At 42.2% G+C, this 13,224-nt stretch overlaps 1 protein-coding gene across 1 annotated transcript in view; it reads left to right on the top strand.

The window, feature by feature from the left end:
* PTPN2 (protein tyrosine phosphatase non-receptor type 2) overlaps nucleotides 1-792 on the top strand; it is a 76,552-nt gene extending 75,760 nt beyond the window's left edge. Inside the window, exon 10 of the mRNA XM_082853455.1 lies at nucleotides 424-792. Coding sequence (XP_082709581.1) covers nucleotides 424-445 — 22 coding nt within the window. The 3' untranslated portion in view covers nucleotides 446-792. The remainder of the gene's footprint in view (nucleotides 1-423) is intronic.
* Nucleotides 793-13,224: the final 12,432 nt, after the last annotated feature.

The following is a 13,224-nucleotide window of genomic DNA, read 5'->3' as shown; positions in this document are numbered from 1 at the left end:
TTTGCATTGAATTCCAAAGTATTGGTAAGTCTAGCACATACCATAAAATCTTGCTAAACTGTTGTGGGTACTTTTTTTTTTAACTGTCTGTCTGTCAGTATAGCTCACATGGAGGTCATTTCTTGAGTAATACAGGATGACCTAAAAAAATTCATAGTTGTTAATTCTTGTAAAAGAGTGAGAGTTACGGTGCTTTAACATGAGTCTACCTCACACCACCAATTCTGTTTGAAAATCAAGCACATAAGCAGTTTTACCAAGGTAACAGCAAAGCACTCAGTGTGATTGAGTGTGATGTGTTGGAATGTTTTTTGGTTGCCTTTTTAGTTCATTGTTAGTCCTTTTATGTTTGTGTGTATCTGTGTATGTCTGTGTGTTTGGTAAATATGAATTGAATAGATGACTTCTTATTTTATATTTTAGGCCAAGATTGACAGACACCTAAATATTCATGACTTGAGAATATTCTGCAGCTATAAATTTTGAACCATTGATGTGCAAAGCAAGACCTGGAGCCCACTCCGGAAACTAAGTGAGGCTTGATAAGCCTGTAGATTGCCTCACATTTGTCTGTTTACAAAGTAAACCTTACATCCAGGGAACGAAGAGCACCACCAGCAGAAGACTTTGCAGAGCCCTTTCATTTGATGCATTGTTAAGTTTTTTAATGCGTGTGTGAAATGTAGAGAGATGTAAAAGAAATAAATTAGGAAAGACTACTTTGTATTGTACTGCCATTCCTACTGTATTTTTATACTTTTTGGCAGCATTAAATATTTTTCTTAAATAGACTGTGTTGGTTTGTGTGCATTATCTTAGGACAGCTCTGCTTCAAATAATGAATGTTTTCCTAAGGGTTTGCTCTCAAGTTTTTATAACTAGCAACTGACATTTAAATTGAAATTGATTCAAAACATTGGCCCCTTGGTTTTTTAAGATGTTTATTTAGTTACCCTATCAATATAGGTTAGGTGAATGCAACAAAAGAAAAGTTATAATATCCCTTTTGTTACCTGGAAAAATATTAATATGGATAATGGTATTAAATCAATTTTAGATAAGGACAGCAATTCAGTGCGGTGTGTTTTTTTTTTGGTTTGGTTTTGTTTTGTGGTACACGGGCCTCTCACTGTTGTGGCCTCTCCCGTTGCAGAGCACAGGCTCTGGACGCGCAGGCTCAGCGGCCAGCTCCGCGGCATGTGGGATCTTCCCAGACCAGGGCATGAACCCGTGTCCCCTGCATCGGCAGGCGGACTCCCAACCACTGCGCCACCAGGGAAGCCCCCTCAGTGCAGTTTTTAAATCACAGTGTTACTCTGTCCTTGGAGGTTGTGCTTTCCCCAAACACCTCCTGTTGTAAAGAGACCAAAGGTTCCTTCCTGCGGGGGCATTTGGCCTCTTGACTGTCTAATTTCCCGACCATGTGCTGGGTTTGGGCTCTGAATCCACTCAGTCCTCAGTCCTGGTGATACTCATCCAGAGACACTCACGTCTACGTCATGTGAGCATCACCGTAATGTGTGACAACTCACTGTTGTTTTTGTTTTGACAACTGTGAAAGTTTTGTAACACCGTTCATTGAATAATCTATATCATCTTTAACAAATTTAATGACTCCCCTTTTCCTTTTTGCCTTGTTGTCCATGGGGTTTTAGTCTATTTTAGGAGTAAGCAAACGTTATTAATCCCTATTAAATCTTTCCTAAAGCATGCATGGAAAGTTTGTTGTACCACAAAGTACAGCAAGATAATCCTCCAGTGTGTCGACAAAGCTTCTTGAAAGCGTTCTCTGCACTCAGTTACCTCTATTTCCTGACTTCCCGATACTGTCCCCGAAGATTGTGACTTTCTCTTGCATCACTCCAAAAATGGCCCGTAAAGGTTGTCTTAGCTCATGCTGTACCAAATGCAGTTGACACTCTTCAATTCTTCCCTCGAATGACTTCTCGACAGCAGAATGAACTCCTTTGAAGCTTCTCCGTAGACTCAAGTAAGACTTCTCTCTGGGTTTTCTCAGTCCTTCTGCCTGACTCCTCCTCTTCCTCTTTTCTTTTTTTTTTAATTTTAATTTTATTTTTTATTGTGGCAAGAATACCACACGAGACCTACCCTCTTAACTTTTTAAGTATACGACACGTTTATGGTACTGTTGACTGTAGCTACAGTGCTGTCCAGCAGACATTAGACTGTTCTCATCTTGCTTAACCGAAACTTTATGCCTGTTGATTAGTATCTACCCACTCCCCCTCCCACCAGCCCCTGGCAACCACCATTCCAGTCTTTGACTCTACGAATTAGACTCTTTTAGATACTTTTATGTAGAGGAATATCCAGTGTTTGGCTTTCTGTGACTGACTAGCTTGTTTCACTTAGCGTAACGTTCTCAAGGCTCATGCGTGTTTTTTAAGGCTGAGCAGTATTCCATTGTCTGTATATACTACACTTTTTAATCCATTCCTCTGTCAATGGACCTTTAGGTTGTTTCCACATGTTGACTATTGTGAATAGTGCTGTAGTGAACCTGGGAGTGCTAATATGTCTTTAAGATCCTGACTTCAGTTCTTTTGGATAGATACCCAGAAGTTGGATTGCTGGATCATGTGGTGGTTGTATTTTTAGTTTCTTGAGGAACTTCCATACTGTTTTCCACAGCAGCTGTACCATTTTGCACTGCCACCAACAGTACATGAGGGCTCCAATTTCACCTTATCCTCCCCATCACTTGTTGTCTTTTGTTTTTTTTTTGATAATAGCATCCTTACAGTTATAAGGTGATATCTCATTGTGGTATTCATTTGCATTTCCCTGATGATTAGTGATGTTGAACATTTTTTCATATACCTGTTGGCCATCTGTATGTACTCTTTGGAGAAGTATCTATTTAAGTATGTCCTTTACTCTTTAACTGGGTTAGTTTTTTTGCTGTTGAGTTGTAGGAGTTCCTTATATATTTGGAGACTAATATCAGATACATGGCTTACACATATTTTCTCCCATTCAGTAGGTTGCCTTTTCACTCTGTTTCTCTCCTGCCTGACTCGTATATTGGAATTCCCAAGGTCTCATCTTTGGGCCTTTGATTTCAGCATTGGAGGATCTCATCTTTGCCCAAGTCTTTATCTAAAACCTCTGTGCTGACTACATGCAACTTCTTCAACTCCAGGCCAGACATCACCGCTGAGTTGTACCCATACATCTAGATCCATGAATGGTCATTGCATTAATTCCTTCAGCTCCAAACCTGAGTGTGGTCTCTCTCATCCCCATCTCATCTTCCTCCCGTGTTTACCTGGTTATTCGGTAGCATGTGCCAGAAACCTGAAGTTCATTCTCAGTTCCTCCACTTAGGCTCCACATCCAGTCAGCTCACCAAATCTCTCCCACTGCCTCGCTTTAGCTTACACCTTCATTGCATGTGGGGGGGATGGCAGCAGGCTTTCCTGCCATTCCACTCTGCCTCACAAGTGATTTAAAGTAAAGATCTGGTTTTACCCTCCTTAAAATTCTCTGATGCCACCTTAGAAAAATTTGCCTCCATTTTAAACCCCAAAGCCCCCAGCATGCTGTTTGCACCATTTCATCTTTTTGGCTGCTGTGTGTCCATTTATATATTTCTTTTTCCCCAGTTTTATTGAGAAATAATTGACATACATCACTGTATAAGTTGTACAACATGATGGTTTGATTTTCTGATACGGTTGACCCTTGAACCGTGCAGGTGCACTTAGGCACAGAATTTTTTCAGTAGTAAATACTACAGTCCTACATGACACGGTTGGTTGAATCCATGGATGTGGAACCGTGGATACAGAGGGCCAACTAAGTTATACAAGGATTTTCTGCTACTTGGAAGGTGGGCACCAATAAGCCCTGTGTTGTTCAAGGGTCAACCATATTGTGAAATGATTAGCACAGTAAGTATGGTTAACATCCATCATCTTACACAGATACAATAAAAAAAGGAAATTCGTCCTTGTGATGAGAACTCTTGGGATCTGCTGCCTTAACATTCCTGCGTATCATACGGCGGCAGTGTTTGCTGCAGTCACCGTGCTGTACATCACATCACATCCCTAGGACTTACTGGAACTGGATGTCTGCACCTTTTGACAACCTTCCTCCAGTCCCTCCCCTGCCCCACTGCACCCACCCACCCACCCTGGTATCTACAAATCTAATCTCTTTTTCTCTAAGTTTGGAGTTTTGATATTTTAGATTCCACATATTTGCGAAATCACACAGTATATGTTCTTTTTCTTTGATTTATTTCACTCAGCATCATGCTCTCACTATCCATCCATATTGTTGCAAATGGCAAGATTTTGTTCATTTTGGGGGGGTGAATAATATTCCATTATATGCATACCACATTTTCATTATCCATTTATCAATTGATAACACCTAGGTTATTTTTGTATCTTGGCTATTGTAAACATGGGGATGCAGATATCTTTTTGAATTAATAGTTTTCATTTTCTTCAAATAAATACCCAGAAGTGGAATTGCTGGGTCATATGGTAGTTCTACTTTTAATTTTTTGAGGAACCTCTGTGCTGTTTTCCATAGTAGCTACACCAACTTACATTCCCACCAACAGTGCACAAGTGTCCCCTTTTCTCCACCTCCTTGTCAACATGTTATTTCTTGTCCTTTGGATAATAGCCATTCTGACAGGTGTGAGGTGATATCTCGTGGTTTTGATTTGCATTTCCCTAATGACTAGCAATATTGAGCATCTTTTCATGTACCTCTTGGCCATCTGTATGTCTTCTTTGGAAAAATGTCTGTACAGGTTCTTTGCCCATCTTTTTAACTGGGTTATTTGGTATTTTGCTGTTGTATAAATTCTCTATATATTTTTGGATATTAACCCCTTATCAGACATATGGTTTGCAAATATTTCCTCCCATTCAGTAGGTTGTCTTTTTACTTTGTTGATGGCTTTTTTTGCTGTGCAGAAGTTTTTTAGTTTGATGTCCCACTTGTTTATTTTTTATTTTGTTGCTTGTGCTTTAGGTGTGACGCCCTGTCTTCCTTAATGGGCACACAAGTTGCAACTGTGCCAAAACATTTGGAATTAGTGGAATATTCCTTGTTCATTCGTTTGTTGGATGAATGTTTATTGAACACGTGCTAGGCGCTGTACTAGGCATTGCATATTCAGTGACGAGGGGAACGTGGTTGTGGTCTGCTGCAGTCTTGTGGGAAAGTCAAACAGCACACATGTAAATAAGCAAATACACATGCTGTTAAAACTAGTGGTAAGCACTATGGTGGAAGTGAAAAGGTACCGGGTTAGATGTGAAGAAACGGGCTTTGGGAAAGCAGAAGCAGAGACATTGTTCAGGAGCTCTGGGTCCTCACTCTGCTGCTCTACTTGGATAAGGATGTGGCCTTACAAGAAGTTTGGCTCAAGATACGAAGAGTCCAGTGTTTGAAGGTGTTGGGTTAAAGCGCAGTGCGTAGATTGCTAGCCTGTGTTCTTTCCGAATGCTGATGTGAGCCCGTTTGGAAAGGGCAGCATCAAAGCAAGGATCAAAGTTTCCAGATCTGGTGAGACCCTACCCGGTGGTCTCTGACAGTCAGGGGCACATCACTCCGAGGTTTCTGGAGGCCAAGGGAAGCTCCTCTGAAATAAGCTGTATCTGCCACTGTCCTTTGTGATCGCCTACTTTTGATAAAAGTTTATCTTAGTTGAATCAGGAATTTAATGTAACCTGTGAGTCTTTGGATGGGTCTCTTCCTGACAATTCTTAGCCCACCTGAAATGCTGCAGCTACTCTAAAATAGGATGGATGTGAAAACCCCTCCACTGGGATCAGACTTGGGACAGAGAATTGGGAAACCAAGGAGTGAGCTGACTCCTCCCGGATGGAGCCAGGACAGTGTGTGGCCTGAGACACGGGGTAGTTGAGGGACCCCTCACTCCCACATCCCAGTGCTTCTGAGGGTCTGGTGCACAGGAAGGAAGCTGAGACAACAAAATTCGGTGCGTGTTTCTCTCCTTTGCAGCCTCTAAACCGGAACTACCCAGGGATGAAGGTCCTGGGAAATGTGTTCTCGGCTTCAGAGGGGAGCGGTGGTGGTGCCACATCACAGCAGGCAGCCGAGCACAGCATGCGTGGCTGACGTCCATGATGCCACCAAGTCCAGCATGCTCGCGTTTCAGAGCAAAAGAAGTAAAGATCTCAACATAGACATGCATCAGATAATCACGGCATACACTTTAAATATCTTACTTTTTTTTTTTTTTTTTTTTGCGGTACGCGGGCCTCTCACTGTTGTGGCCTCTCCCGTTGCGGAGCACAGGCTCTGGACGCGCAGGCTCAGCAGCCATGGCTCACGGGCCCAGCCGCTCCGCGGCATGTGGGATCTTCCCGGACCGGGGCATGAACCCGTGTCCCCTGCATCGGCAGGCAGACTCTCAACCACTGCGCCACCAGGGAAGCCCTAAATATCTTACAATTTTATTTGTCAGTTATAGCTCAGTAAAGCTACAAAAAAAAGGTAAAGATGAAGTCAAGTTGGAAGCACCAACATGAGCTACTCTCCACCCACAGGAATGTTCAAGGTGGGCCTGATAAACTGGAGACATTTGAACCTTTGAAAGACCAAAAGACTGGTGATGCTCAACAAGGGTAAGAAATGTATAATATTGGGAAGTTGGAAAGTTCTGGAGATGGTGGTGGTAGTGGCTGCATAACAATGTGAATGTGCTTAATGTCACAATTGTGCAGATGAAAATGGTAAATTTTATGTATTTTTAGCACAATTATGTGTGTGTGTGTGTTGTGGGAATGTTCTCCCTAATTATTCATCTGTGAAGTGGGAATAATAGTATCTGTACTTCAGGGTTGTTGAGATGCGTAAAGGAATCTAAAATGCTTAGCGCAGTTGCCAGCTCTTAAATATTCACTAATATCAACGTTACTGTTACCTAAAGGATGTGTTGCTTATACCGCAATAAAAAATGCATTAGACCTTCAGCCAGATGATCAAGGTCAAAGTCAGCAGAGATAAGTCGTGTTGATAGTATATACTCTTAGCACCATATGATGAGAAGGGCACTTTTCCTCTGTGGTCTTCCTCCCCAAAACACATAACCAGCCCTATCAGACCAGGGCCACCCTAGTGACCTCATTTAACCTAAGTGCCTCCCGAAAAGCCCTGTCTCCTCAAACAGTCATGTTGGAGGTTAGGGCTTCAACCTATGAATCTGGGGACACAATTCGGTCCATAACACCTACCAACCCCATTCTTGGCCTCAGTGGGAAGCAGGATGTCTTCTGAGAAACAATTTTTTTTCTCCTAGGTAATAACATTTTATCTCTTTTTGAAGACATTTTAATGTATAAACTCTGTGCTTTAATTCCTTTGGGTTCTTAGCCTTTTGGAATTCAAAAATGCCATTTTTTTCTCAAAAGCCTGAACTCCTTTCTGGATGTCTGGGGATGGGTTCCATGGGTTTTCACATATTTAAAAATCAAGCTGTAGGGGCTTCCCTGGTGGCACAGTGGTTGAGAATCTGCCTGCCAATGCAGGGGACACGGGTTCGAGCCCTAGTCTGGGAAGATCCCACATGCCGTGGAGCAGATAAGCCCATGAGCCACAACTACTGAGCCTGAGTGCCACGACTGCTGAGGCCCGCGCACTTAGAGCCTGTGCTCCACAACAAGAGAAGCCACCGCAATGAGAAGCCCACGCACCGCAACAAAGAGTAGCCCCCACTCACCACAACTAGAGAAAAGCCCATGCATAGCACAGCAACAAAGACCCAACACAGCCAAAAATAAATATAATAAATAAATTTAAATAAATAAATAAGTAAAAATCAAGCTGTAAATTTAAGATTTGTGCACTTTACTATCTGTATGTTATTACTCAATTTTTTTTTTTTTTAATAAAAACAACCCAACCATTACTAGCAAAAAATGTTTGCTTTCACGATGATGCTGTGGGTCTCAGAAACCTGGCTTTTAAGTCTCACAGTAAGCTTGGGTCTTCCTTGTTCCCTTCCTCTCAGAGCACTGGATGTGTCTGACCCAAGGGGTCGTCAGGGTCACCGTGTAACTTGCAGGAGGATCTGAGGGAACTTCAGTTAATATCTGATAGCGGATAGTATCTTTGGTGGATTCACCAAAAAGGAAAGCTCAAAAAGCATGGCCACTTCTGGGCAGGGGAACTGGGGGTGTGGGGTGAAGTTGGAAGCCTTCAATGGACTCAAGTTCCAGGCTAGTTACATCAGGCAGGTTCTGCCAGTGCAGCGCTGTCCGGGTGGGGAGACAGATTCCTGGTGCTCCCTGTTCTACCATCTTCCCAGAGTCCTCTTCTTCACTTTTGAAGAATAGTTTAACAGGAAACAGAATTCTAAATTGGTGTTTTTTTTCTCAACACTTTAAATATTTTATTCAACGCTTTTCTTGCATGCTTTTTGAGAATTTGGATGTAATTTTTTTAATATAAAGTTATTTATTTTTGGCTGTGTTGGGTCTTTGTTGCTGCGCGCAGGCTTTTCTCTAGTTGCGGTGAGCAGGGGCTACTCTTCATTGCGGTGCGCGGGCTCCTCACTGTGGTGGCTTCTCTTGTTGCAGAGCACAGGGTGTAGGAGCATGGGCTTCAGTAGTTGTGGCATGTGGGCTCAGTAGTTGTGGCTTGCAGGCTCTAGAGTGCAGGCTCAGTAGTTGTGGCACACGGGCTTAGTAGTTCCTCCATGGCACGTGGGATCTTCCTGGACCAGGGCTCGAACCCGTGTCTCCTGCATTGGCAGGCAGATTCTTAACCACTGCCATCAGGGAAGCCCTGGATGTAATTTTTATCTTTCCTCTTTTATAAGTAAAATACTTTTCCTCCTGACTTCTTTTAAAACTTTTTATTTATTGTTGATTTTGTGTAGTTTGAAAATGATATGCCTGGGTGTAGTTTTTTGGCATTTCCCATACTTTGTGTTCTCTGAGCTTCCTGGACCTGTGGTTTGGAACGCTCTGGTGAACTTCAGAATGGTTGTTTTCCCCTCCCCCTGTCAGATATCCCCCTGTCTGATATTAATTTGGGGGAAATTTGTAATCATTATTGCTTCAAATATTTCTTCTTTTCCTTTTTTCTCTTTCTTCACTTTCTGGTATTCCCACTATGCATATATTACACCTTTTGTAGTTGTCTCACATTTCTTGGATTTTCTTGAAAAAAATTTTTTTTCACTGAAGTGTAGTTGACATACAATATTATATTAGTTTCATAGTGATTTGACATTTATATACGTTATAAATTTATCAAAATGGTAAGTCTAAAAACCATCAGTCGCCATACAGCATTATTGTAATATTATTGACTGTATTCCCTGTGCTATACATTACATCCCTGTGACTTATTTATTTTATAACTGGAAGTTTGTACCTCTTTTCCCTCCATACGATTTTTTTTTTGGCTGCACCGCGTGGCTTGGGGGGACCTCAGTTCCCCGACCAGGGATTGAACCCAGTCCCTCAGCAGTGAGAGCCCAGAAACCTAACCACTAGACCACCAGGCAACTTCCTGGAAATTTGTACCTCTTAACCCCCTTCACTTATTTCTCCCAATCCTTGGACTTTCTATTTTTTTTTTTTTCATTCTTTTTTCTCTTTACTTTTCAGTTTTGGAAGTTTCTATGGACATAGCCTCAATCTCAGAGATTCTTCCCTCAGCTGTTTCTGGTCTACTAACAAGCCCATCCAAGGCATCCTTTGTTTCTGTCAGTGTTTCTGAGCTCTAGCATTCCTTTTTGATTCTTTCTAAGGATTTCCATCTCCGTTACATTGCCCCTCTGTTCTTGGATGCTGTATACTTTATCTCTTAGAGCCTTTATATTAATCATAGTTGTCTTAAGTTCTTGGTCTGAAAATTTCAACACTCCTGCCATGTCTGATTCTAAAGCTGGCCCCATCTCTTCAAATTGTGTGTTTTGCCTTCGGTATGCCTTCTAATTTTTTCTGTGTAGCAGGATATGATGTACTGGGTAAAAGGAACTGGTATAAATAGGCCTTTAGTGATGTGGCAGTAAGATGAGGGGGTAGGGAAGCGTCCTGCAGTCCTGTGATTAAGTCTTGGTCTTAGACCGGACTGTGTCCTTCACACGTGATTCTCATTCTCATTCCCTGCCCCCCTCGTGCCCCACCTCCATGGCCTCAGGAAAGACAGGAGCCTAGAGTGTAGGCTCTGATAAAACCCCAGCACATTAGGCTCTGGGGAAATAGTTCCTCCTGAGGACAGACCTTGTTAAGAACAGAACGCTCTGGTGAACTTCAGAATGCTTGTTTTCCCCTCCCCCTGTCAGAAACATGAGGATTTTTTTTCTCTGATATTTTTTTCTCTGATATTCACTGGTAGAGCTCCTGGAGATAAAACTCACAAATATATGGCCCCCCTACCCCGACTGGGGCCCCTGGGCTTTTTCACTCTCAGGCCTGTCCACACCGAGCCTCCAGCAATTTGTCAGTCACACTTCAGGTTTTCCTGCTCTGGGAACTTTTGCTCATGGGTTTTTGCCCGGATAAGTTGTGATTCCTTGTATCTGCCTGGCCGTCTCTCTAATTTGGAGGGGGGCAGCCATTTTCCCTGTGACCCCACTGCATCTAAGAAGAGTTGTTAATTTTTCAGTTTGTTCAACTTTTACTTGTTAGGACAGTAACCACTTCCAAGGCACCTTCCATGCTGGGCTGGAAACCGGAAGTCCTCTTTGCTTTTCACTCTTTAATACTTGGTTAATGTTAGTGGCAACAATAAAACTGATGATGGAGAAACTGTCCTTTGTTGCTGCATCCCAACGTGTTTTATTTCCCCAGATTCCTTTAAAGAGCTGAACCAAAGCTATTGCTAACAAAAGGGTACTGTCAGCTGAAAACTCCCTGTAAAAATGAGGCTTTCCAAAATTGGAGACACTTAAATGTCCATCGAGAGGGGCGTGGACTAAGTAAATGGTTATTGATGCAGAATGGAACACCATGTACTGACACGGGATGTGTCAGTGTGTCCACGGTGGATAGCTTAGTTAAGAAAAATAACAAGTTGTCTCAAAATCCAAAATACATGTGATCTACTTATGTATAAATAAACAACTACACACATTCACTTACAGAAACATATAAGTAGTTTCAATATTCATGTTAAAGGTCTGAAGGGAAAGACATCACAGGATTAGCCGTGGTTCCATGGAGAAGAGCCAGTTGGGAGAGTGAGTTGCAGGGAGGTGGGGACATCTGCTGACAGCTATATACCCTCCTGGTTGTGTGTGCATATTATCATTCCATTTTGGTTCACCTAAATGAAACCAGAGATAATCCTTTGCATTAAATAAAATTCCTGGACCTTATAAATCTGATATAAAATAAATAACCAAGAAACTCAGTGACAAACTCAAAATCCAGGGAAATAATATTTTAATAATTGTGGCCATGCAGTCATATTTCACAGAGGACATTTGTGTACTTGAGAGCAAACCATTTCATATTCAGTTTCTCAAATGGACAATTTTTCCCAGTCCTAAAACAAAATATTTGTGCACTGTGTAATCTGTTCTGTCTTACCTAGTCCCGGGGATGACATGACATTAACTCCTTCCGAAGTAGCTAAGCAAATAAATTCTGAAACCAAAATACTTTGTATTTTAAAAACTATAAAACCTCTAAGCTTTCTTGTCTTAGAACACTGATATGAAGAGGGAAAGAAGTGTATTCAGAGATTACCTTCAGCTACACCTGATGCAAACTGGAACCTGCATCTCTGGTCCTACACTGAGCCATTGGTTTGCACCTTATTTCAGTACTTCTGGGGACAACTTTGCCCTTCAGGAACTCTAAACACAGCTAGGAACGACCCCCTGGCACAACCTGGCCAAACAGGTCCACAGGCAAATGTGTAAACCTCTTGAGGTTGATTAGTGTCCCCCCAAATTCATGTCCCTCCCAGACCCCTAATTAGAAATAGAGTCACTGCAGGTGTAATGAGTTAAGCAAAAATGAAGTCACCCTGGAGTAAGTGGGCCCTAATCCAACAAGACTGGTGTTGTTATGAAAAGAGGAGAAGAGACACAGGGGAAGCCATGTGAAGATGGACACAGGCACTGAAGTGACCAGTCTACAAACCAAGGATCACCGAGGGTGGCCAGCCACCACCGCAGGCTGGAAGAGGCAGGGAAACATACTCCCCAGAGCCTTCAGAGAGCACGGCCTTGTGGACAACTGGGTTTCCAACTTCTGCCCCCAGAACTGTGAGAGACAAAATGTCTGTGATCTTAGGCCATCCAGTTTATGATAATTTGTTTTCACAGCTCTAAGAAATGAATGCATAATGTCTGGTTTTTAATTTTTAAAGTTTTGATAAAACTGTATAAGAGGGCTTCCCTGGTGGCACAGTGGTTAAGAATCCACCTGCCAATGCAGGGAACACGGGTTTGATCCCTGGTCCGCGAAGATCCCACATGCCGTGGAGGAACTAAGCCTGTGCACCACAACTACTGAGCCTGCGCTCTAGAGCCCGTGAGCCCCAACTACTGAGCCCGTGCGCCACAACTACTGAAGTCCGCGCACCTAGAGCCCGTGCTCCGCAACAAGAGAAGCCACCGCAATGAGAAGCCCGGGCGCCGCAACAAAGAGTAGCCCCCGCTCGCCACAACTGGAGAAAGCCTGCGTACAGCAACAAAGACCCAACACAGCCAAAAATAAATAAATAAATATATTAAAAAAAGGAAAAACTATGATACCTTATAGTTCTAGCAGAATTTCATGTAGAAATGTTATGATTTTATTTTAAAAATCATTTTTGAAAATACTTACTTGAAAATAATTGTGTGGGCATTTATTTTTTTAACTTATGCAATAGTTAAGGGAATTCCCTGGAGGTCCAGTTGTTAGGACTCAGTGCTTTTACTGCTGAGGGCCCAGGTTCAATCCCTGGTCAGGGAACTAAGATCCCACAAGCTTCACGGCACAGCACCCTCACAAAAAAAGAAAAGAAACGAAAAGAAATATTTACGTACTACAGAGAAAAGTAGAGAGAATAGTATAAATATATACCCATCAACTAGCTAGATATAAGGATTATTTTTTCCATATTTGCTTTATCTGTTTTTAGTAAAACATTGTGAAATAAATTACATACATCATATATGTGCTGCTAAATACTTCATTATACAATTCTGAAAAAATATAGAAAAAGTCCTACACAGCACAGCCCTCGCATATGTACTTGGCG

The sequence above is a fragment of the Leucopleurus acutus genome (assembly GCF_964270905.1).
Source record: "Leucopleurus acutus genome assembly, chromosome: 13".
NCBI classification, from domain to species: Eukaryota; Metazoa; Chordata; class Mammalia; order Artiodactyla; family Delphinidae; genus Leucopleurus; species Leucopleurus acutus.
Note: the sequence above shows the minus strand (reverse complement) of the source record. Positions and strands in the feature narration are given on the sequence as shown.